The sequence below is a fragment of the Chrysemys picta genome, chromosome 7 (assembly GCF_011386835.1).
Source record: "Chrysemys picta bellii isolate R12L10 chromosome 7, ASM1138683v2, whole genome shotgun sequence".
Taxonomy (NCBI): domain Eukaryota; kingdom Metazoa; phylum Chordata; order Testudines; family Emydidae; genus Chrysemys; species Chrysemys picta.
This window is the reverse complement of record NC_088797.1, coordinates 46,480,350-46,506,861: the sequence shown is the minus strand read 5'-3', so window position 1 is coordinate 46,506,861 and position 26,512 is coordinate 46,480,350. Positions and strand designations below refer to the sequence as shown.

General features: G+C 44.8%; 1 protein-coding gene across 2 annotated transcripts in view; it reads right to left on the bottom strand.

Annotated features, from left to right (window-relative positions):
• Positions 1 to 25,690, bottom strand: part of MAPKAPK3 (MAPK activated protein kinase 3) — a 78,119-nt gene extending 52,429 nt beyond the window's left edge. Inside the window, exons 1-2 of one of the 2 annotated variants that reach the window (XM_024108781.3) lie at positions 25,469 to 25,690; positions 23,114 to 23,460 (exon numbers count right to left, since the gene is read on the bottom strand). In XM_024108781.3, coding sequence (XP_023964549.1) covers positions 23,114 to 23,338 — 225 coding nt within the window. In that variant the 5' untranslated portion in view covers positions 23,339 to 23,460; positions 25,469 to 25,690. Of the gene's footprint in view, positions 1 to 23,113; positions 23,461 to 24,772; positions 24,791 to 25,468 lie in introns of those variants that run through there. The other variant, XM_065551335.1, reaches the window with a different exon arrangement.
• Between the last annotated feature and the right edge of the window lie 822 nt (positions 25,691 to 26,512).

Genomic DNA, 26,512 nt, shown 5'->3' with positions numbered 1-26,512 from the left:
CCAACAAGGGATGGATCACTTGATGATTGCCCTGTTCTGTTCATTCCCTTTGAAGCATCTGGCATTGACCACTGTCAGAAGACAGGATACTGGGCTAGATGGATCATTGATCTGACCCAGTATGGCCATTCTTATGTATATTCTTAAGTTTTGGTGACAACAATTAAAAAGCATGTTGATAAAATAGAAAGGATTCAGAGAAAAGCCACAAGAATTATTAAAGGTTTAGAAAATGTGTACACAAGAGGTCAGACTAGATGATCAAAATGGACCCTTCTGGCCTTGAATCAAATGCTCATCATCCATCGGAATGTAGACATACAGAATACCCCTCAGATCCCTAATCTCCTTTTCCACTCGCCCTGCGGCGAGCACAGTTTTCAAACCCCACAGAAAGGAAATGTAATTTTGACTCCAATCCCCACCTTATTGCAGTTTCCATCCTTGTGACCTTCCTCTGAAGTCTCTCCCTAGCCAAGATCATGCTATGGAGGAGGGAAGGGGAGGCAGAGTTTTTCCATCCATTCCAAGATCTGTGATCCAATTTTCCAGGCATTAGAAAGAAAGCAATCTCCTTTTCACTCCCTGCTATTCGATTATTGGGCTGCAGAGAATCAAACGTAGTGAAGTATGAACTGGGCAATTCAAATGGAAAAGAGTATGTTGCTATAATCAAAAGAGGCGTCTTAATGTTCCTAAATAGATTTACTCTCCATTCTTCTATAGCAGTGGTTTTCAACCGGTGGTCCAAGGACATCTGGGCATCCACAGACTATGTCTAAGATTTCCAAAGGGGTTCGCACCGCCACTTGAAATTAGAAGTCTGCAAATGAGATAAGGTTGAAAACCCCTGCTCTATAGTATTGCCACTGGATGCCTACTCGATGACCATGCACATTAGAGGAAAAGGAGAAATTCCAAGAATATTTGGAAGACTAATGTTTATTCTTCCTTTAAACTGGGGATAAAACAGAGGGAAGAAAAGTAAGACATTGCAAAGGTGGAAAACAAATGTCATTCTAGGAGTTTCAATCCTTTCTTAAGCAAGCTGTGAAATACACCTCCAATTGCCTTTTATAGGACCCTGCCTTTCTCCTCCGCTCCCTGCAACAGTTTCTTTGGCCTTGGCTACACTTGGGGATTCACAGCGCTGCCACGGCAGCGCTGTGAAGCGCAAGTGTAGTCGCACCACCAGCGCTGTGAGAGCTCTCTCGCAGTGCTGCAAGTACACCACCTCTCCGAGGGGAATAGCTTGCAGTGCTGCGAGCGAGTGTGCAGCGCTGCAGACGCTGATTACACTGGCGCTTTACAGCGCTGCACTCGCGGGGGTGCGTTTTCACACCCTTGAGCGCAGCAAGTTGCAGAGCTGTACAGCGCCAGTGTAGCCAAGGCCTTTGTGTCAGCCTGCAATGCTGGCTCATTTCCAAAAGTCAGTGTGTTTCTAAGGGTACATCTACACTACAGGGGGGAGTCGATTTAAGATACGCAAATTCAGCTACATGAATAGCGTAGCTGAATTCGACGTATCGCAGCCGACTTACCCCGCTGTGAGGACGGTGGCAAAATCGACTTCTGCCGCTTTCTGTCGACGGCGCTTACTCCCACCTCCGCTGGTGGAGTAAGAGCGTCGATTCGGGGATCGATTGTCGCGTCCCGTCGGGACGCGATAAATCGATCCCCGAGAGGTCGATTTCTACCCGCCGATTCAGGCGGGTAGTGTAGACCTAGCCTAAGAGAAAAGTGTGGGTTTAGTAGAAGGCGAAAGAGGAGCAGGGAGGTGGGGTAAAAGGGAGAAATAGCACTGATGTGACTTTTGATCAGACTCTAAGCAGCTCTCTTATTCTAAACCTAGCAGGGGGAGCTGCTGCTTCATGAAATTGTAAAATGCTTTTTGAAGAGATGGATTTCACTGACATGATGTGCCATCCACTATCATTCTCCTGGACACGATGTGCCGGGGAATCAGGGAAACACCCACACTAAAGCCATGTTAACAGAGAGGCAGATTGTCCGACTGATGCAGCTGCAAGTCCCTCTCAACAGAGCTGAGCTAACATTTCACACCAGGCAAGTGGCAGGAGGAGGAGGAGGAAGCTGCCAGTGATGTTTATTCCATCTGTGCAAGAGAAGGATCACGGAGACAAGTCAAGCTGGGGAAGAAGAAGAGTCACTGATCTATCATTGCACAGCACTTCATGATACTGAGTAGATTACCTACCCATTGCAGGTTCTCTCCCTGGATCTAAATGGTGGTGGTCATTTTCAAATCTCATACGTTCCACATCTTGTAAAAATCTCCTTCTTTATTTACACTGACTGTTAGGTACAGAGCCAGCTTTAGCAAATGCGGGGCCCGATTCGTGGGGCTTGTACTCACCGGGTGGCACTCCGAATCTTCAGGAACACTTTGAACTGTCATGCTCCGGCCGGGGTTGCAGGGCCACGGGGTTGCTGGGCTCCGGCCGGCGCTCCAGCCAGGGGAGCGGCGCCGCGGGGCTTGCCGGGCTGGGGCCGCAGGGCTTGCCGAGCTCGGGCTGGCGCTCCGGGGCCCGCCGGGCCGCCGCTCCAGCCGGGGGAGCGGGGCCACGGGGATTGCCGGGCTCGGGTCCGGGGCCAATTCCAGGGAATCAACCTAAAACCAGCCCTGCTTAGGTACACACACACACAGACACACACACACAGACACCCCTACCCCCTTTTTAAACAGAGAGAGCATCAGTTGGTTTATCCTCACCCTTTCATAAAAGGGAGTAAAAGAGAGAGACACTGAATTTTCTTATCCAAACTCTCAGGCACAATCTTGACCAGCCAGTTAGCTATTCTTGGCAGTAAATGGGGGCAGTATTTGGTTCACGTGAACCATAGGATCGATACCTATCTACTGAGTGCCAGTTCAGCTCCTGTAAGTTCACTGGAGGATCTGGGTTCTACAGTACCTGAACCTCAAAATAAAATTCCAGCCACTGGGTACCCACTACACCCTAAGCTTCATCTTTTCTTAGGGGAGAGGGTGAAGAACATAGTATTCTATTAAACCAGCATTAGATAGCACCCCATAATCCCTAGCACTTTAGATACAGAATGTTTCCCTGCTTGTTTCCTCTTTTTTGGGGTGGGGTGGGGAAGCAGAGGAAAGCAGGGAGATGGAGTAGAGACAGACAGGTGCCTCTTGAAGACCTTTTGAATGATAAGCTTAGGGGACAAATCCAATAAGCCCAACATGTTCAGAGAGCACTGACAAACACTATCCACCTCCTCCCCGCATCATTGACCTTCAACACTGAAAAGGTGACTAAAACTCTCTCACTCAAAAAAGCTAGGAAAGCTGCAGGGCCTGATGGCTTCTTTCCAGAATTTCTTAAAAACCTTGGAGTTAAAGGAGAGAAATGGCTGGAAGCACTGTTCTCCAATATCCATTCCTCAGGTCTTGTCCCAGGGATCTGGTGTGAGGCTGTGGTCATAGCCATTGACAAGCCAACCATTGTAGTGGCCCATGTCACTCCTCTGCAGGTTACACAAGGTCATGGAAAGAATATTACTGGCAAAGATTATGCCGCTTGTAGAAGCAATGTTTCTGAATAAACAAGTAGGTTTCTGACCAGGCCACAGCTGTACTGACCAAGTATTAGCCTGACCACCACACACTGAGGCACAATTCCAGTGAAAACACAAGACTGGGGCAGTTTTCTTAGACTTATCTGGTGCCTATGACACCATAGGGAGGAACGTCCTTCTCTTGAAAGCCTGTGTTGATTGAGATAATTTTTCTATGATCAAACTCCTCCAAGACGTTTTGGCCAGCTGTAGGTTTTACTTTTTTGTTGGTGACCAGATCAGCAGGCCATGCACTCGCAATGATGGCCTACCACAGCGACTGGCTTAGCACCGATCTTGTTTAATATCTGCACCACTAACCTTCCCCAAATATCATGGAAATCAGTCTATGCTGATAAAATTGCTCTGACTACACAGGCATGAAATCTACCTACTATAGGACAAACCCTAACCAAAGAAAATTAAAACCACGGAATATTTCTTATATTGGAGGCTAAAACCAAAACCTACTAAGAATGTCAGGTCAGCATTTCATCTAAGCAATAGAGATGCTAGGACGGAGCTGCACACAGACTTTCATGGCCAGCAGCTTTTTATTATCCCAGCTTGAACTGTTGTGGCATGACATTAGACCAAAGCCTCACGTACCACCAGCATCTGAAAAGTATCCACAACAAAATAAAGAGGCGTGTAAATATCATCCAGAAACCAGCAGGAACAACCTGGGAAGCCAATGCAAATAAACTCTGCAGACCATCCCTGAATCGATGCCTGTACTCCACCTCAGCAGGAGGAGTAAGCTGAGTCGACGGGGGAGCCGTGGCGGTTGACTCGCCGCCGTGAGGACAACCAGGTAAGTCGAACTAAGATACTTCGACTTCAGCTACGCGAAGTTGTGTATCTTAATTTGAACTCTCCCCTCCGCCCCAGTGTAGCCCAGGCCTTAGAAATGCCCATATATGTATTCAAAACTCCAACTGGGTTTCATGAATAAGGATACTCAGAAATTTCAAGTATTGGCGACAGAAGGGGGTAGATGAGGACTGAATAATGTAAGTACCAGAATTTAATGATAATACCAGGGTGGATAAAAATCAATGATTAAAAAAAAGATTTTTTTTATTTAAATCGGATTTTTTTGATAAAATTCTTTTTGAGGAAAAATTAAAACAATCTTTAGGTAGGTTAAGATACAGGATAGCTCAAAGATATCTCATCATGGAATAGGGATTATAAATTCTAATTCTATAGTATGAGACAATATATTCATGTAATGTTTAAGAAAAGTTTTGTAAATGAGTTCCAATAGTTCATGGATTAGGCACCCAACCTTATAGGATTCCAGGGGCTTCTGTATAGGTTAATTAGGTTAATCTTTCTGTCTACTCAATGGGACTCAGTGCTCAGTCTAGAAGATACCATCAGAGATGCTTAGTTTTGCAGTCCTCAAACTGTGGATTTGTGTCTCCAGAAATAACATGTTTGTTAACAGCAAAAATGTGTTTAAATAAATAAATAATATATAGAGGTGAGAAATAACAGACCTCAACCCTATTGTCCCTCTGCAAATTTGTGTACACAGAGTCAATCCCTTACCTCTCTCTAAAAGTGCAAAGTTTCAAAAAGTTCAATGAATAGAAGATGGCTGGGAGCGGAATAGATCTGGATAAGGAGATGATGTCTGGAGATAAATATGAGAAGGGAGGGACAGGCAGTAGAAACAAAAGTAAAACGGTTTGAACACCATATTCCAGAAGTCTTGAGGTCTTTCTGAGGGTAGCCTTCATTGATTTGAGATCTACCATACCATTCTCTCACTAGAAGGGAAAACCTACAATGGCAGCAGGCTGTAAAGGAGACCCAGTTTGGGAATATTTTAATTAAGTTCCTCTACCTGTGGGTAAGACAGGCATGCGTGCAAAATGCTAACAGTGCAACAAAGAAATGCAAGGCCTTGTTTCCCGAATAAAACAACATCATGAGAAGTGTTCCTTCTCAGGAGGAAGCTGCGTTGAAGATGATGAAAGGAACATGTCTGAACATACAGGATTTTCAGGTTGGTAAACTTTTTTATTTCATACTTCTTTCTTAAGGACTGCCTGTCTTTCTTCTGGATTATTCTTGAATTCTCATGTTTGAGCACAAAATATAGTTGTTACTCTGTGGTACAATCATTTTAGATGCAGTGTGATAAAAAATAAATAGCTGAAACAGGCAGATCTTCCTTTTACAATTTCACCTTTAAAGTAGTACTGAGTAGGGTTACCATTCGTCCGGATTCCCCCGGACATGTCCGGATTTTTGAACTAAAAATAGCGTCCGGGGGGAATTTGTTAATGTCCGGACTTCCCTCCCTCCCCTCCATGCAGAACACGCGCGGCTAACAGGGCAGCCGGATGGTGCCACTTACATGGGGCTCCGACAGCGAGAGAGAGTCCCTCCTCCACTTCCCCCTCCTGCCCTGCAGCATAGCTCACTCCCTCCCTCCCTCCCTCCCTGCATTCGCCTCTGGCAGGCTGGGGCTCCTCCCCCGCTGCTGCCCAGCGTGCCGGGAGAACGGCTCAGACTCAGCAAGCTCCCAGAGAGCCCTTAGGCGAACCGAAGGCCAACAACAAGGGAGCCAGGGGGCAGGAGAAGGGGCAGGGAGGTTCTGGAGGGGGCAGTCAAGGGGGGGGGGGTCGGGAGTTCGGGGGGGGCTTTCTGGGAGGTGTGGATAAGGTTTTGGGCAGTCAGGGTACAGGTAGGGGGTAGGGTCCTGGGGGGCAGTTTGGGGGGGGGTTAGGAGGGGGCAGTTAGGGGATAAGGAACAGGGAGGCTTAGGTAGGGGGTGGGGTTCTGGAGGGCAGTTAGGAGCAGGGGTCCCAGGAGGGGGCAGTCAGGGGACAAGGAGCAGGGGGTGGGTGTTTGGGAGTTTGGGGGGGGCTGTCAGGGGGCAGGGGTGGGGAGAGGGATCGGAGCAGTCAGGGGACAGGGAGCAGAGGGGTTTAGATGGGTTAGGAGTTCTGGGGGGGCTGTCAGGGGGTGGGGAGTGGTTGGATGGGGTGTGGGAGTCCCAGGGCTCTGTCTGGGGGTGTGGATAAGGGTTGGGGCAATCAGGGCACAGGTAGGGGGTAGGGTCCTAGGTGGCCAGTTAGGATTGGGGAGAGGGTCTCAGGAGGGGGCAGTCGGGACAAGGAGCAGGGAGGCTTAGGTAGGGGGTGAAGTCTTGGGGGGGCAGTTAGGGGCAGGGGTCCCAGGAGGGGGCAGTCAGGGGACAAGGAGCGGGGGGGGGAGGGTTGGGAGTTCTGAGGGGGGCGGGAAGTGGGTGGGGCAGGGGCGGGGCTAGGGCAGGACAGGGGCGGGGCTCCTCCCGTCCTCTTTTTTGCTTGCTGAAATATGGTAACCCTAGTACTGAGTGTCAGTGAATGCAATGAGTAATACTAAATGAGCAGTATGGTAATACTAATTAAATAACTACATTGACTTATTTTGTTTAGGAGAATACATCCTCAACATACAGGATTTTGAAGACTATCCACCTTCAAGATCACCATCATTTTCTATAGTTTCAGAGTTATCTGCCAATGATAGTGTTTCGTCATATCATGTATGTCACATAGCCACAGTATATCACCTGTAGCAAAAAGAAAAATAAAATTCCATCATCCAGATACAACCATTGATAAGTTTGTGATAAGAACCAGCAGATTACAAAAAGAGGTAATAGATGAAAAACTCTCCTTTCCGTATGATTGAGAACCTACACTTCATTAACATGGTTCAGTCTTTAAGACCAGGATACAGTCTACCCAACAGAGCAGATGTCACAGGCAAATTGCTGGATAAAGTGTATGAAAGAGCAATTGAGCAGTGTGCAAAAGGTCTAGAGGGTGAAATTGTTAACCTGAGTCTTGATGGGTGGAGCAATGTCCACAATGATCCTCTTGTAAGTGCCTGTGTAACAACAGAAGTGGGGCATGTCTTCCTTACAGAAACAATTCATACATCAGGAAATGCACACACAGCAGAATACTTACAAGTAGCAGCAGTAAAAGCTATAACGAACTGTGAAAAAAAATTCAAATGTCTAGTATGCAACTTGGTCACAGACAATGCTGCAAATGTATCCAAGATGAGAAGAAATTATTTAGAAGAGCATCCCATGCTAATAACATATGTGCAGTGCTCATTTGATGCACCTCCTAGCCAAAGACTTCAGTGTTCCAGAAATAAAGACTAATGTTGTTCAAATTGCAAAATACTTCCGTAACAACCACTTTGCAGCAGCAGCTCTGAGGGTACATCTACACTACAGGGGGGAGTCGATTTAAGATACGCAAATTCAGCTACGTGAATAGCGTAGCTGAATTCGACGTATCGCAGCCGACTTACCCCGCTGTGAGGCCGGTGGCAAAATCGACTTCTGCCGCTTTCTGTCGACGGCGCTTACTCCCACCTCTGCTGGTGGAGTAAGAGCGTCGATTCGGGGATCGATTGTCGCGTCCCGACGGGACGCGATAAATCGATCCCCGAGAGGTCGATTTCTACCCGCCGATTCAGGCGGGTAGTGTAGACCTAGCCTGAAAAAGGTTGGAGAAACCAAGTTAACTCTCCCACAAGACGTGCGATGGAATTCAGTAGTGGACTTTTTTGAGCACTATATCAAGAACTGGCCTAATCTGATGACAGTTTGTGAACAAAATCGTGAAAAAATAGATGGCACTGTCACAGCCAAAGTTCTCAACATTGGGCTTAAGAGAAGTGTTGAACACATGCTGAGTATCCTGAAACCTATTTATGTAGCCTTGAACAAAATGCAGGGAAATAGCTGTTTTATTGCTGACGCTGTTGAAATTTGGAAGGAACTGAGTGAGATCTTAAAAAGAGAACTATGCAATGACAGAATTAAATTATAAGCATTAAAAAACGAATGGGACAATCACTATCTCCAGCTCATTTTCTTGCAAATATTCTCAATACTCAGTACCAGGGTCAAACCTTAACTGCTGAAGAAGAGGAGTTGGCTATGACATGGACATCGAACAATCATCCCTCCATAATGCCAACTATAATAAACTTCAGAGCTAAGGGTGAGCTATTCAAGACATATATGTTTGCTGATGATGTTTTAAAGAAAATCACACCAGTGAACTGGTGAAAGTCACTTAAGCACTTGGATTCAGAGACTGTTGAAGTGATAATCTCACTTTTAACAGCAGTAGCTTCTTCTGCCGGTGTAGAAAGACTATTTTCTTCCTTCGGACTAATTCATTCCAAATTGAGAAATCGCTTGGGACCTGAAAAAGCAGGAAAGCTTGTTTTTCTTTTCCAGATTATGAACAAACAGGAAAATGAAGGTCAAGACGACTGAGTTAGCTGCAGAAGCCAATATTTTAAGTTTCTCATGTTGACCTGGCTGACATAGTTAATTTAAATTTTTTTTTAATATTTCATTTAACTATTTTAGTTAAAAACAATTTTAACAAAAACAAACCTGATTTTAAAAAACTTGAATGTTTTACTAAATTCAAAAAATCATATGCTTGTTTTGTTAAAATATTATATGTTTAAATGTGTCTGGTGATGTTCTCCTCCTAATACAGCATGCCAAGAAAATCCTCCAAATCCTAATGATTAACCTGTTGAATTGGAGATAGTTCACCTCCCAATGACTTCATAAATATCTACTTCAATCACCTTTGGTAAATGAAATAACCAATCATTCATTTTCTGATATAGCTGTAAAACTAATCTGAAAAGTTTTCAGAATAAATCACTTTAAAAATGTATAGTGCGTACTTTCTAAAAACGAAACCTACATCTATCGCTGAGTTGTGAAGAATCAATACTGTATTTATACTCTTCCCTTTCTGACTGAAGCAGCATAGTCAGAATCATCCACTCCCACACCATGAGTAAAATAGCTGTCTTCACTTTGTTCAGATTCTGGAGTTCTAGGAGTTAAAATGCTGTAAGAGCTGCTCTGGGATTTTTCACACACTTAAATATTCCCTTACACAGCTACATTGTCATAGCCATGGCACTGAACTTTCTAATTAAAACACATCCGTAACAATTTTACTTCTTACTAACTGCATGTTGGATATTTGCTATACCCATCACTTGCACACAAAAGCATATGTAAAAGAAATTGCATGTAATTGAAACAAGCTATCTGAAGTTCTGGTTCAGTTTGTTCAAATGAAGAACCATTTGAACCACAATGCAAGTGAGAAAGTAATAACTGATTTCCCTCTTCTTCCCAATACCAGACAATTATCATTTCATTAAGCAACAGAGGAAGGAGGAGCCTGACTGGTTATCATTATTGGACAGGCTATTGACTAACAGAAGCTAAAGAGAGGAAGGATGGTGAAACCCCTGCTCTAAGAATGCTCAAATGCAGGTCACTAGACTAACCCTAGAAGGGAGAAAGGAGTGTCTTAATTCACTGCTTGTAGTTTTCCCAGACCTGAAGAGCAGCTCTGTGTAGCTCAAAAGCTTGTCTATCATCAACAGAAGTTGGTTCAATAAAAGATATTACCTCCCTGCCTTGTCTCTAATTGATTGAGTCAGGTTTCCACCAAGAAGCAGCAGTGGGGTGAAGTAGTCATACGCAGAACGTACACAATGTTGTTTTGTTACAAAATAAAGTTGTTTAGAATATATACACTGAATGTCCCCATAGGCTTGAATTAAAATGGTATACTGCAATATAAAAAATAAAAAGCAAAACAAACACACATGATACCAACAATAACTGCATTTGGAGATCACAACACTTGTATAATTAATCGTGCAAAAACTGACATGTGAGAAACAACACACTCAGCAGCTATCATCAATACTTTCACCTCCTATTGTTAATGAACTTCCACACAGCCTATTCTCACTTTATACTAATACTCTCTTCCTAGGGTCCAGTCTTGGACCACTGTTCCTTTTCAAGTCTTCATGTCCTTCCTAAAATTTCTCCTATGAACTGCACCCCGCGTAACAGGATACAAGCAATTTCCTGGCAAATATATTTAAAAAATCTTTTAAAAGACTGAACACTTCAAAATGGTTAAGCCGAATTACCTAGTACAGTTCTAGAGAGACACGGCGATGAGATATCTTTTATTGGACCAACTTCTGTTGGTGACAGAGACAAGCTTCCCAGCCACACACAGCTCTTGTGACTGACATGGCCACAACTACACTAGTACAATGTTGTATGGGGGTGGGGGGAGTGGAAGTTGGGGGTATTTTTGTTAAACAAAAAGTTTTGATATTGCTTCATTGGAAGTTTTATTGAACCAGCAATTCTGAGCATTTTTTCCCCATGTTCTTCCTGTGTGAATTGACTTTTGTGCACCAGTATATAACATTGAAACTGTTTTTGCTGCCCACAACCAATGATTCAGACAGCTGAGAGGTGTGAAAGGCTCTGTTAATCTCTCTTTTAAGCCTTTTTTCAGTAATGTATATTATTGTTTTCTTCCCCACCCTATTGCAGCAAGAGGTTAGAATTTTCAGATCTTCAGTGCAACATCCTATTTATGAATAGCAATAGGCATGCAGACCCATTACAAGTCAAGGCAGTTACACCACCAGCTAAAATAAAGGTGCGCCTGACGATCAGGATTTCTGAAATGCACTTGTCTTACAAGTAACCCCAAGCTCTTTTGCCCTCCATCCTCAAAAGGCCTTTAATCACAGCATCTCAGCAACAAGAGAAAGTTATTACAGAGCTGAAAGACTGTTCCACCCAGTGCCAATCCTTCATAACTGAGACGGTTTCTACATTAATCGGCCGTTCCCCAGCTCTCTCTATCTCTCTGGTGCTGGAAATCCTGTCAATTTTCAAAGACTGTAAAGAACCCAATGAGACCCAACCCAGTTAATCCTGCAGGAGGTTTACCTTGTAAAACAACAAATTCCAGCATACCAGATGCAGACAATGCACAGATTTTCCCTTTTGCTTCCCAGGTTATTTCTGTACATAACTGGAGGATTCCTACAGTACATAAGGCACCTGCCTGAAAGTAACATACAGATACAGTAATAAAATACATCTGATTGCAAAAAAGGGCTATACAACTTTTGTGTTGTTTTAACTATTAATGTGAGAGAGACACCTAAATTGGAATTACATCCTTGAGTGCATTTGGGTAGAGTCTGATTTCACCATGCATTTGAAACATATTATATATAAATATTTTAAACCAGCTTATTTCCACTCCGTTTCAAATCCCTGGTTAAATGTCATTTTAATAGCAATTACCTGGTCGTAGCTTTTTTCTTTCTATTAAAGGCTAAAGTAGCAGATAGTGCACCCAAAACTAAGATTATTTAAAAAAAAGAAAAAATGAGGACAGCATAATGCTCCAGGAGTAGCATAGTAACCATACTAGATCCGATAGGATGACTCCAGGTCCCTGATCCTGCAAACACCTAGGGCTTGTCTACATGGGGAAATTGACTAGAATAGCTATTCCGCAATAGCTCAGTGTGGACTCAGATTCCGGAATAAGAGTGCCTTTTTTCCAGTTTAGCTCTCTAATTCTTATATCAGAATAAGTGTCCAGACAGGGAGCTATTCTGTAATAGCTGATGTGCTTTAAATTCACTTCCTACCCTATTCTGGAATAACCTCTCCCTGTGGACAAGCTCTTACACGTGCATAACTTTATGCATGTGAATGACATTACTCATGTCCATAAGCACTTGCAAAATCAGGACCTAGCTCCACTTCTCTCTCCTGGGTTAGCAGAATGCTATACTTGCTGAGGCGGTATATTTAGCAGCAGGGAAAGGGAGAGAATCAGCTACTTCCCTGAAGCATGGGTACTATCACTGCAAACTAACACAAAGGACTTACATAGCACTATTGGTTTCAAAACATAAAAGTTTGTATAACTTGCTTGCAGAGAGACACATTTCATTAAGGTTCATAAACATGACCCAGTCCATTATAAAATCCTGATAGCGTTGGTCTCACTGACATTAGAACAGAGAATTCCACAGGTTCACTAAATATTAATAAAAGTAACATGCTGTTTAAGGATGGGATTTTCCTAAGGGAGTTAGATGTCCAAGTCCCATCCTTAGGTTCTTTTGAAAACTCAATGCCCTTTAAGTTCTTTGAGTGTCCTCTTGGTTTCATATTACAGCACAGGGTGAAGGGAGAGATCATTTTTCACACTACCTTCATAAAAGGGCTGTGAACTAAAGTGAAAGAGGATGGTGTGTCTATGTGTTATTTTAGTTATAAACACAAACTGAATGCTGCAGGTCCTGTATGTATGCAAGTGCTTTGTTGTTCACAGAAACTTTCTTTTAAACACAGAGGACAACAGCAGTATCCTTGAGATTGGAGGGTCTGAAAGAACAGGAATGCTTCAGAGTATCAAGCCAATGTCAAGCCCCGTCACCCTCCCATGTGTCAAAGTTTGATTGTAAATTGATTGGAAAGGGAAGAGGAGAACAAAATAAAAGGCTTTTACTCCTCACAAAAACAATGGAGACCTTGTACTGTAGTGTGGCTCCAGCAGGAGCTTCTACTGTGGAGAGGCAGCTGAGCCAGAGAAACCCGCCCTCCCCCTCTCCCCACCTTCAAGCAATGACATCTTTGCTATTAACAACTCTGTTGCTGTGGCAACCAGACTGCTTTTGACAAAGCCACATTGACTGAAAGCAACATGTGGGAAACCGGAATCGTTATAAAGCTCTGTGAGAAATGAATTCTTAAAAGAAAAAAAAATTAGGATTTTAAGTTTTTGGTAAAAACAACAAACAAGTCCCCAAACAGACACACAGACCTGCAAATGAGGAGAACGTTTTGGTAGCAGGGCTTCTATTGTGCACTATGCCCTATGGTATTGTGCACAGGGCTTTAAATATCCCACAACAGTAATATCCAATCTGTCATAAACCTTAGAGAGATCTTAGACTTTCAGGATATATATGCACAGGACAGTGTGCAAGAAAGACACTAGTAGTTCACCATCCAGGCTTTGCCCTCAAAAAAAAAAGATGTAACTGAAAACCAATAATGGTTATAAGTTATCTTACCTACTCACATGTTTGTAAGGGATAACAGAGATATTGAATATAAGGGGCATCACTGCTAGTTCACAAGGCAAATCACTCTCACTAGCCAAAATCTCAATGGAGAGCAACCAAAGAGTACCATTCTAGCTACTCTTTGTGGCTTCCAGAGATGGGGGCCCTGAGTTTGTATATTTTAGCAGTGCATTCCAACAGAATTCTGCACTTCTCAACTCCACCCTTGAAATAGGCATCATAAATCTGTCCCAGACAGTAGCTGACTCAAATCCCACAAACTGCTCGAGGGCTTATTACTTAACCATTAGCACGCTCAAAACAGGAATCAGGAAGAATTAATATTTTTGGGAAAAGGCCTGTGGAGAAGAGCCAGATTTTGAACTGACAATAGGTCAGACTCGAGAACAGTGCAATAAGCTCTGGCTCGTTGGCCAGCTTGGTTGGTGTCTGAAATTACATTTTAAAGATGAAACATTTTGACTATTTTATCAAAAGTTTGGCATTGTTAAAGTTGCTTTGGAATAAATTAATTTTAAACATGTTGTGTTTGCTATTCCTCTCAAAGCAGTTTTCAGACGCCTCAGCATGAAATGCCATATTGTAAAGATTCAGAAAATAGGAAGCCCAGGGCTGATTAGCAGGCTGAACTAGAATTCTTTCCTCCTTTCAGTTTAGAGGTATTAAAATGCAAGGGAGTTATAGTTTAATCTCATTAAGAGAGCTTTGCATCATCTTAAATACTTAGGAAGTCTGTGTAAAAGTACCGCAATCCAGACAATTTATACGCTCTAATCCAGAGAGGCTGTTGGTTCCATTGGTTAGGAGAGAGAGAGAAGTTCTCACGTTTTTCCAGTTAAATAGGTTTCTACTCTCATCCCATCACTGGACACATGTACACCACATTGCTGTTCAAGTCAGGAAAATCAAGAAAAAAAATTGGAGTGTAGCTATTATCCCATAATATGGAACAATAAACATTTCATGCTAACAATGGCTGCTTTTCAAGAGTGAAATGTAGTTCGCAAACTATTTTAGAATGGAGTGTTGTACAGATATGAACTGATCAATAATCAATGGTTAATTTACATCTGCTTTAAATTGGTTCACTTAATATACAATTAAAATATTAATATTAAACATTCTATGTATGCCAAGCACTTTTATCTATGCATGTTGGCATATGGTCCCAATTACTGCAGAATGTTGCTAATCTGTGCTCCCTATCACTTTAACACAGGAAAATGGGGGTCTCTCCCCATTTTTTGGGCAGAGATTTAATAGCAGAGGGCTAGCAGGACTCCTCATTTTTCTAAGACTGCATTACTTGTACACAGGACACCGTTCCACATTTACTAGTGCACTATGAAGGAGAAACGGGCCTGAGCCTTGACATTCAAAGGAGGATGCGATTTTCCTCAAATTGCAGAAGGCTGGATCAGACATTCAGTTCAGGCATCCCTGTGCTGCAAAGTATTACCAGAAGTAATTAAAACTGAAGCAGACTTGTCTAAATAAATGAACATTTTGTTATTCTAGCTTACTGGGTGCTTACATTAAAACTGATATGCAAAATCCAGTTATCTGTAATGAGACGCTCAGTCAGTGTGAATTAGTGAGGTTCTACTGTCGTTAAATGGAACAGAAGGATTTAAACTATAAATGGGGAGAGATGGGGAGAAGGGTCATCTATTCCTAAAACAGAGCGATCTTAGTCAGGTCTGATGGACAGACAGACAGATGCACATGACAAGATTTGTATCTGTAACAGTTTTTCAGATCTTCAAATCTGCTTGAAGCCACAGGGACACGCCTTGATCTTCCTCAGCTTTGTTACTACACAAGTCTGGATGGAACATGTTTCAGCTTGTTGGCACACTAGAAGAGAACATAAAAAGCACAGAGGGAACAGCAATACAGCTTGCTTTTCACAGAGACCTTAATAGTTTTACAGCATCTCCTTCCTTTCTGCATTTCCACTTTACAGGCTTGATGAGTTAGCATCCACCTGCTATACCCCGATTATACAACTCTTCTATGGTTAGAAATCAGCCCACGCTGGCAATAAGCACAAGAGACCACTAGACTAACCAACTTATTTACATCTGTAGAGTGCAAGCCAATTGACAAACTCCACTGATAACCAAACCAAAACAACTGGTCCATAAGATGCAGCAGTTCTAGACCAACTGCAGACAGGTAAGTGCTTGAATGATCCTGGTCTTTCAAGTAATCCATTGATTTGCAAAAAGTTTCTTGGGACAGATAAAATAATCCACTATCCGCCCAGTGGATGTTTATTTTAGGTATTTCATACATGATCTGGGTTTGGCATCTAAGAACAAAGTTCAGGGTACCAGTCTCACGCTATGCATATTTTAGGTTCTGCTCCAGTTCAGGTGGAATCTTCCTGAAGTATGCTTGTTTCACCCAGCATCTGCCTTCTCCCACATCCCATTAGCTCCCTGGAGCAGGCCCATTCATGTTGCCCTAACCAAGATGAGGAGGGTGTTAGCGTATATTGTGTGTGTGTGCAGGAGAGAAAAAGTCACAGGCAGCCACTCTGCCATTTCAGTCCTTTTTCGTAGTGTATCAAAACACTCAAACCACTGCCTTTGACCTTTCCGGAAATCTCAACGTTACCCCTGCTCAGCTACTAGGTTCAGACTAGCTCAAAAGGAAAGAGATCCAGGGATCAGTAAAAAACACAGCTGCACATGGTCTGCAAGTCTCAAATAAAAGAACGGTTTTGTTATCTACAAGCCGTAATGCACCAATTCTCACTCAGTGGGGTGTGAAGCAGAAGTGGGTTAAAGGGGATGTTCAGTGAGTCATATCCAGCTGCTGACCAATGTAAAAATCTCAAACTCACTGGGACACAGTGAGAACCCAGTAACAAAAAGAAAGAAGAGGCTCATTCCTGCTGATGCTATCCCTGAACAGCCATCCCCAAGTCTGAGGACAACTGTTTTCTCCCTCCACACAGTACTAGGCTCCAGGGCAATAAGAAGCAGTGCTCTAAGGATCTGTTTGACCAGCTTCTCATCCACTAGCAGCAGTTCATTGCCACCCTGGAACGGAGCACCGTGCAAGCACAGAAAAGCCTCCATGACCCAGAAGACCCTCCAGTCTCCTCACCTTTTTTGATACACCTCCATCCTATAAACCTAAATCACATCATCCTCAGTTCCACAGAACTTTGTGGGATAGGGTGGGTCATGGGATGATTTTTTTGGCCACTTTGTGAGTCTCATTCCACAGAAGAAGAAAAAAAGTGTTGACAACCACTGGCCTTTTTCAAGAAGGCAACTTTCAGTAACCCTCATGTTTATCACCTTTGTCCCAGGTAGAAAGCTGGCCCAGATTCCTTTATCCCCATAAGGAAGGGACATAATAGAGAGCTTTCAGGCTGACTGCAATGCAAGCAGAAGGGAAGTTAAGTATCAGCACTTTCTCTAAGTCTAGCTCCACAGGGAAGTAGAACTATGAAGAATGGGGTCAGGACACAAAGGAAGGGACAAAAATGCAAGAGGGCTTGTGACATCACCTAAGTTATGGAAATGAATCTAGGTTAGTTGCCTACCTGGTAGAAAAATAATAGATGTGTGAACTACTCAAAATTGCCTTCTAGAAGGCCACTGTCCTGTAGACCAGTTTGTTTACTCCTCCACCCTTATTGTTTGGAAACACTGCTGTACAGCCAATGTGTCATTACGTGTATAAGCAAGTAGCCAGATTAGATTTTCTGAACTGTGGAAGCAGTGTGGGTGGCATTTCAATCTAATAGAAACAAAGGTGACAGCACTTTTAAAAAGCGTATAACAGAACACTATGCCAAGCAGAGTAAACGAAGCCACATAACACTTCAGAAAAATTAGCAAAGCCACAGTTAGAGCCCCTGCAGTATCCTGGGAGGATGCCTTGTGTTTTCCCAGTCTAAAATGATTAGTGAAATTCTAACTAGTTCCAATTACAGGCATGGACTAAAGGAGACAACAGGGACCTCCCAATTACAATATGTAGTGCTTGACTGACACGGATGAATGTTTCTGCCTCTTCAAGCCCTTTTCTCTTGAGTACCTCGGTAAAAATTCCTTCCGTGGAGTAAGCTCTGTGCTGGCTTTGTTCCCTTGTGAAAGGGAACCTGCTGGCAGAAAGCAGTGCCATCTGCCAAGTCAGGAGCAGCTTTGATGGGAGAGTTTGGTGGTAAAGAGAACCTACTGTGGATAAGCTCTACCTTCAGCAGCAAGAGGGTTTTCTGATTTTGCTCAGGGGACTTGGTTACAGGGAGCAGAGAGACAATGGAGGAAGTTTGTGTGCACGTGCACACACATACGTTGGTCCTGCTTTGAGCAGCGGATTGGACTAGATGACCTCCTGAGGTCTCTTCCAACCCGAATATTCTAGGATTCTAAAACACTATGTATTATATGATGCACAAATAAAGCCCTAAAAATACCCACCTCTGTCCCTCTTTTCAGCTTTTGGCTCCTTATACAAAAAATTTACACACAAGGTAACCTTTGCATTTCTCTACTTTTAACGTTTACATGTCAAATAAGGAGTCTTTTTATAATAATTCATCCGCACCTACTGTTTAACCCCACCAATGTGAGACAATTACATGCAAGTGGGGAATAGAAAGCAATGGTAAACTGAGAACTCTTGAACCTATTTTCCTCCAAAAGGAGAACAAGCCCTACACTGTACAATATAAAAGCAGAGTTTCTCAACATACCATATTTCCAGAAGTTTTTACACAGCTGTTTTGTCTGGATGGGCTGTTCTGAGGTCCCATGAGGCGCAGGAGAGGGACTTGTGCTGCTTGGTTCAGGATCCCCGTGAAACAATGACAACATCCTCCCTGAACATTGCCACCAGTAGCTTCAGGGCTCAATATAAGATTTTTCTGTTCAGGACAATTAAATGATTTTGTCTGTCCTTCCGTGGTTATTTTTTTCTTTGCCATTTTTTGGAAGTGGCTGCACTCTGAGCCATTGGCAGTTTTACATAATTGCATATTTCATTTTGTATTCGGCACTCAGATCCATAGTGATGAAAACTGTATACACAGAATATGACATCAGCTGCTATTTTAGCTCCCTATGGCCTTTACACACATCTTAACACCTTTCTGGCCATTTCAGCAGAACAAGGGAGCACTTCCTGAAGTGCAGACATTCCACTGGAACATCACAACAAGACTTCAGTGATATACCAGGTACATCAAGACAGAATATAGTTTTGGTTGTGTATGTGTGTGGGGGAAGTGAGGTAGGGGATGGGGTTTTGTGTGCCCTATGTATGTTAGCACTGAAGGGGTTAACTGATTTTTCAGCGCCTTGCATAATGAAAGGTTTCAGAGTAGCAGCCGTGTTAGTCTGTATCCGCAAAAAGAAGAACAGGAGGACTTGTGGCACCTTAGAGACTAACAAATTTATTAGAGCATAAGCTTTCGTGGACTACAGCCCACTTCTTCGGATGCATCCGAAGAAGTGGGCTGTAGTCCACGAAAGCTTATGCTTTAATAAATTTGTTAGTCTCTAAGGTGCCACAAGTCCTCCTGTTCTTCTTTTTGATTTTTCAGCATCATTTTTCGTTACAGGGGACCTCTACATTGGATGTCTCAGATCTCTTCCTCCATCATTAGTTCTTCCTGCTCATTAGGCAAAGGTAAGCCTGTTAAAAAGCACATTACCTTTAATTTCTGACATTCTTCTCTGTAGCTTCATCAGTATTGAATTAGTTTTTTAAAATTACATCTATATCCAGGACGCAATTTATTACATGATTTCACAGTTACAGAATTTGCTTTGAAATTCATCCATTACCACAGAACCATGCTCTAGAAAAGAGACTCTCAACCTTTCCAGACTACTGTACCCTTCTCAGAAGTCTGATTGGTCTTGCATACCTCTGTTACACCTCACTTAAAAACTACTTGCTTACAAAATCAGACATAAAAATACAAAAGTGTCACAGCACTCTATAACTGAAAAATTGCTGACTTTCTCATGTTTACCATATAATTATAAAATAAATCAATCAGAATATAAATATTGTACTTACAATTCAGTGTATAGTATGTAGAGCAGTATAAACAAGTCATTGTCTGTATAAAATTTTAGTTTGCACTGACTTCATTAGTGCTTTATATGTAGCCTGTTGTAAAAGTAGGCAAATATCTAGATGAGTTGATGTACCCCATGGAAGACCTCTGCGCATCCACAGGGGTATGCGTACCCCTGGTTGAGAACCACTGCTCTAGAACAGGGGCCGTAGTTTGCCCACCCAGGGGCCACATCCGGCCCTCCAGATATTTTAATCAGGCCCTCGAGCTCCAGCCAGGAACCGGTGTCAGGGGCTTTCCCGACTCCGGCACTCCAGCCAGGGAGCAGGGTCGGGGTCTTGCCCCACTCCACACGGCTCCAGGAAGCAGCAGCATGTACCCCCCTCTGGCTCCTATGCGTAGGGGCAGACAGGGCTTCGCACAGTGCCCCCGCCCCAAACCCCACCCCCTCAGCTCCCATTGGCCGGGAACCACAGCCAATGGGAGCTACAGGGCTGGTGCCTGCAGACAGGGCAGCACGCAGAGCCACCTGCCACACCTCCACAGAGGAGTCAGAGGGGGGACATGCTGCTGCTTCTAGGAGCCGCTGGAGGTAAGTGCCTGCTCCAGCCTTGATCCCCCTCCCATGCTCTGAACCCCTCGGACCCAGCCTGGAGACCCTCCTGCACCCCCAACCCCTCATCCCCAGCCACACCCCAGAGCCCGCACCCCCAACTGGAGTCCTCCTGCACCCCAACCCCCAATTTCATACCATTTCCATACCCAGATGTGGCCCCCAGGCCACAAAGTTTTCCCACCCCTGCTCTAGAAATTAAGCTCACATTTTAAAAATGTTTAGCTCTTAGAGCTGCAATGAAAACCTTGAAAATGTGAACCAAGCATAAACTTATATAATGAGGCCTGCCTGAGTCTGCAGACACTGTGAAATAGCTCTGAATGTTAATTGTTCCCTTCATTTTAATGAGTTAGGTCTGAAAATTAAGTAAGTGTCAATATTAACTAAAAAGCAACAGAGGGTCCTGTGGCACCTTTAAGACTAACAGAAGTATTGAGAGCATAAGCTTTCATGGGTAAGAACCTCACTTCTTCAGATGCAATATTAACTAATACACTATGACAGACATGGCTACAACTATACTCCATAATTCACTGCTGGTCATTTTAATCAGAAACAACAAGCTAATGTACTTATCCAACAATCTCAAACACCCTCCTATGCCTGCCTGTGTGCCAGAAGCCTCAATGTTCCCCCACCCACTTGCCAAAACCTGCAACTCCATCCTAACAAACTTCTGCAATTCAACTATGCGTTGTCAATACAGAAATCAGCAGGAAAACTAAAGATGCGAGGAATGCATTAAATTAGTCCCTCTGTTATTTTGAGGCTACATTTCTGTACAGATTGATATTTTCATGTTTAATCAATTAAAAGTCCAATATTTCTATCTGCCACACCATAGTACAGAATGCAAGAACCTTGCTGTTGAATTCAGGTCCAGCCTGCTAGAGACAAGGTTTTGTCCATACCACAACAAGTCATCCAGAAGATCACTAGCAGATTTGTCCTACTCTCTCCCAATGCATTCAGGGTTTGAAGGTGGGGACAGAAAAGGGTATCTGAAGTCTTCTAGATATTCTAGTTATCCCAATTAATGCAAAAGAAGCAGTATTGGGCTCTGAGGCAGTTCACACAATTTTGTTGCTTATGCTTGTTTACAGACTCGGTGAAGATTAACTTTGTCACTATTAGGGTTAAATCTGTACAATACTGCACAAACCGATAGGTAAGCCCTACACTTATTAGTGCATGTTTCCTGCTCTAGTTATCTAAACGACACTTATTACCCTAATATTGGCTCATCATTGATAAGCGGGTAAACACGTTTGCCCAAACCTGATACCTCTGATCTGTTTTCATATGCCCTACTCTTTTGGAAGTAGATAAGAAAATGGAATTATTCACTCACCCTGCAGTTTTTATTCAACTAGAAAAACTCTTTAAAGCCCTAAGAAATATTTTATAAGAAAAACAAACAAACAGGCAAATATTTGTCAGGGACTCCTTTCCATCAGAACTTTCCATCAGAACTGTAAGTCTTGGACCCCAGGATCCATATTGCCCGTTAGTACTTCTTTTAAAGATGGAAAACCAGAAGACTGGCAATACTCACCAGCAACTACACACCACACCAAGATAAACCAACCCAGGAACCAATCCCTGTAGCAAACCTCGTTGCCTACTCTGTCCCCATATCTACTCTGGCGACACCATCAGAGGACCAACCACATCAGCCACACCATCAAGGGCTCATTCACCTGCACATCTACTAATGTTATATGTGCCAGCAATGCCCCTCTGCCATGTACGTTGGCCAAACCGGACAGTTCCTACGTAAAAGAATAAATGGACACAAATCGGACATCAGAAATGGTAACATACAAAAGCCAGTAGGTGAACACTTCAGTCTCCCTGGACATTCTATAACAGATTTAAAAGTCACTATTCTTGAACAAAAAAACTTCAGAAACAGACTTCTAAGAGAAACAGCAGAACTAAAATTCATTTGCAAATTTAACACCATTAATCTGGGCTTGAATAGGGACTGGGAGTGGCTCGCTCATTACAGAAGCAGTTTTGCCTCTCCTGGAATTGACACCTCCTCATCTATTATTGGGAGTGGACTACATCCACCCTGATTGAATTGGCCCTGTCAACACTGGGTTCTCCACTTGTGAGGTACTCCCTTCTCTTCATGTGTCATTATATAATGCCTGTATCTGTAACTTTCACTCCATCCATCTGAAGAAGTGAGGTTTTTTTTACCCACAAAAGCTTATGGCCAAATAAATCTGTTAGTCTTTAAGGTGCCACCAGACTCCTTGTTGTTTTTGTGGATACAGACTACCACAGCTACCCCCTGATACAATACACATAAAGGCATCAGTTATTACATGGGGGGATCATGAGCTGCCAGCCTCCACCCTAAACCCTGCTTTGCCTCCAGCATTTATAATGGTGTTAAATATACAAAAAAGTGTTTTTAATTCATAAAGGGGGGGGGTCGCACTCAGACACTTATTATGTGAAAGGGGTCACCAGTACAAAAGTTTGAGAACCATTTGCAACAGATTCCTGACTGTTGATTGCACAGTATCCGTATTAAAAACCCAGACTAAACCACTCAGGGGGGTGGGCTGCAGGTTTTTCAGTCCAGGTAGAAAAGCACAGTCAGTTATATAAATGATAATTGTTACAGAAACTCACTCAGGAACGGTCTGAAAAAGACCTCTTGAGTTTGGACCAACATACTGTTACACTAGACTGTCTCTCTGCATATCCAAGAATCTCTAATGCATCCATCTCTGCTTTACTTAGGCATCCACAGAAAACATGGCCTTCTATGGGATTTTGAGAGATGAGCTTTGGCCTCAAAAAATGTATACAAGAAAAAGTCTACATACCTTTAAAGCGCATTTCTGCTCTGTCACCTTGTTAAAACACTCCAGTACTTTGCCATTAACACCCAAGCCTAGCACCCGTTTGGAGAGCTTATAGTCATCTGTAACTGCATGTTTTTTTATTTCTTCCCAGACATGGACAGCTCCCCCAGGCAAGGATTTCACATTGCTCTTGCTGTCCTCATGACTCTCTGGCTGGGGCACCTGCTCGCCCTCACTTTGTTCCATAGCACTGAGAAGTTAGAGGTTACAGATGCAGATACCAGATCCTCAGTATGATTTCCCTCAAACTCAGCAGATCAAAGCAAGAGCTTTGAGGAGTCCATTTGGTTGTATTTCATTCAGTTTTCCTAAACAAAAATGCAAATAAATATTAGCAATTTACTTGGTAGAATGAAACTTTGCTCCTACACAAACTCCTCTCTCTCCTACCTTCTTCATATTTAGACATCTGGCAATACCAGACTTACAAATGACTGAAGATGGTTGTTCACATCAGAAAAGTAACTTTCGCCTATCAGCATAAAGAACTTGATCAAGTTGCCTTGAATCATTTATTCACAGGTAACAGTCCATCACTATTTATCTACACTGTGGCAGAGCCTGGGGCCTGCGCCATGGACCCAGACCCCATTGTGCCAGGTGCCATACAAACACAACAAAAAGATGGTTCCTATACCCCAAGGAGCTTACAATCTCTAATAACAAATGTTGAAGACAGTTGTACCTATGATCTGAATATCAGCCTTACAGCACTGAACAGTGACTGAAAGGTTCAAAAATCACCCAATTAATTACAGGCCTAAGTGAACCTGGTTTCAAATGAGTCACTGATGCACCGACTCAGGAACAGGACTGGGTAGAGAGATAGAAGGAAGCCCTAAATAAGAGGTTACCTAGTTGCCCTGGTACATAAGCTGGAGAAAAAGCAGGGGGGAGGGTGTCCCCAGCTGAGGGGCAACCTGGCTATCCCAATGCACAGGTCAAAAGAAAGAAAGTCCCAAGGTATGGGGTTCACTGATCATACATAATTGAACAAGTTGCTGGGAGAAGGAAGCCCCCAGCTAAGAGGTTACGTGGCAATTCCAGTGCAAGAGTAGTCCCTAGGTGAAGTCAGGTTGGGGGAGAAGGCCCTCAGGTGAAGAATCACCTGGCCACTCCAGTGCTGGGTCAAGAAAAGGGGCAGGTGATAGGTGAAATGAAATACATGGATAAGGATATACTTGGCTGCCCTGGTGAAGAGTTCAGGGGCAGGGATAAAACATGTGAGGAGTTATGTGGCCATCCTGGTGCACGGGTCAAGGGTACAGGGAAGAAGGCCTTCAAGTGAGGGTTTACCCAGCTGCTCTATTGCAGAATTCAAGGGGGTGAAGGCCCTAGATGAGAGGTACATATAGGGTGACCAGATGTCCTGATTTTATAGGAACAGTTCTGATTTTTGGGTCTTTTTCTTATATAGGCTCCTATTACCCCCCCCCTCCCCCCAATCCCAATTTTTCACATATGCTGTCTGGTCACCTTAGATACATGACTACCCCCATTCAGCATCCAAGGCTGAGAGGTGTGTGTGTGTGTGTATGTGGAAGAGCTGTCCCCAGATGAGGTAGTAATGACAGTCCTGGTGGAGGAATCACCAGAGAGAACCCCAAAGTAAGGAGTTACCTGGCTAATCTGTAGCAGACTGGAGGAGAGGAAGCCTCAGGTGAGGTATTACTTAGTCACTACAATTAGAGCACTCTGGGGCATAGTAGGAGGAGGGGAGGTTAACCTGGCTTCCTCTGGGGCACATTGGGTGGAAGGTGAGAGGCCCCTCTGGGCTTCATCTAGGCCAGGTCACAGAGTTTGGGGGGAGGGTGCAACTGTGGGCCCACCTGGGTTTTCCCCAGGGCCCAGCTGGGGGGAGGGGCAGAGCCCAGGTGTGGGCCCACCTGAGTTTCACCCAGGACACAGGCAGAGGAGAAGGCCTACCCCAGGTGAGAGCACACCTGGGTTTCACCCAGGACACAGGCAGGGGGGAGGGCAGAGCCCAGGTGTGGGCCCACCTGGGTTTCATCCAGGGCCGCAGCCAGGGGGGAGGGGCAGAGCCCAGATGTGGGCCCACCTGGGTTTCACCCAGGGCCCAGCCAGGAGGAGGGGCAGGGCTCGGCTCGGGTGAGGGTTCACCTGGGTTTCCCCCGGGGGACACAGGTAGGGCCCAGGTGAGGCCCCCATCTCTGGGCTTCCCACAGGACACAGGCGGGGGGGAGGGGCAGAGCCGGGCAGGTTACCAGGCTGCCCCGCGCAGAGCTAGGGGCGGGACGGGCCCAGGTGAGCCTGCCCGCTGCGCTATGGGGGGGGGGGGAGGGGAGTTAGGGTTACCTGGATGTGCCCGCCGCAGGTGAGTCGGGGAGGGGGGTGGTCCCAGGGGGACGGGGCTGATGTAGCCCCGGGCCGCCTCCCGCACAGGGTCCGGCGCGGTCTGTTCCCCCAGCCGCCAGGAGAGGCGGCCGCTCATGTGACGCCCCAGTCCCGCCTTCCTGCCACCGCCGGTCCCTGGCGGAGACACGCGGCCCGGGGAGGGGCAGGAGCACGTGCTGCGCCAGCTGTAGGGGAAGGGGAGGAGCGCTGCATAGGGTACCAGCCAGCCACGGGAAGGGGGGAATGTACAGGGTGCCAGCCATCCGGGGCGAGCCATGGAGAGTGTGTGTGGGGGCGTGATGCACAGGGTGCCAGCCAGTCATGGGGAGTTGGGCAGGGGGGGGAGATGCACAGGGTACCAGGCAGCCATAGGGAGTGTGGGAGGGGGCGGGTACAGGGTACAAGCCAGCCATGATAAGAGTGTATGTCTGTGTGGGGAAGATGCACAGGGTACGAGCCAGCCCGGGGGGCAGGGGGGCACACAGGGTACCAGTCAGCCAGAGCAGGGGAGATGCACAGGGTACCAGCCAACCATGGGAGTGGACTGAGGGGGGAGGGGGAGATGCACAGAATACCAGCTAGCTGAGAAGGGTTGTACCAGCCAGCCAAGTGGGAGCAGGCAGGGGTGAGGTGCACAGGGTACCCACTAGCCAAGGGGGGAAACACATATGAGCTAGGCAGGCAGGGGTGGGAGGGACATACAGGATACCTACCAGGCAGGGAGAGGGGGGCACCACACAGCGTGCCAGCCGGGGGGTGGGTGCACACAGGGTACTAGCCAGCCCAGGAGGGGGAGCAGGGACCAAGCACCAGCCTCTTGACTAGGAAATGTGCAAAGGGTAGGGGGCATTAGCCACAGAGGCATTGCCAGACACACAAGATAGCAGAGGAGGAGGTAGTATTATGAAGGGGTACACGTACCTTCCTCCTGAAAGGAGGGACACATTGCCAGGGTATGGGTTGTGGTGAGGAGGGACACAAGGATTATGGGTTAATTAGTTGGAT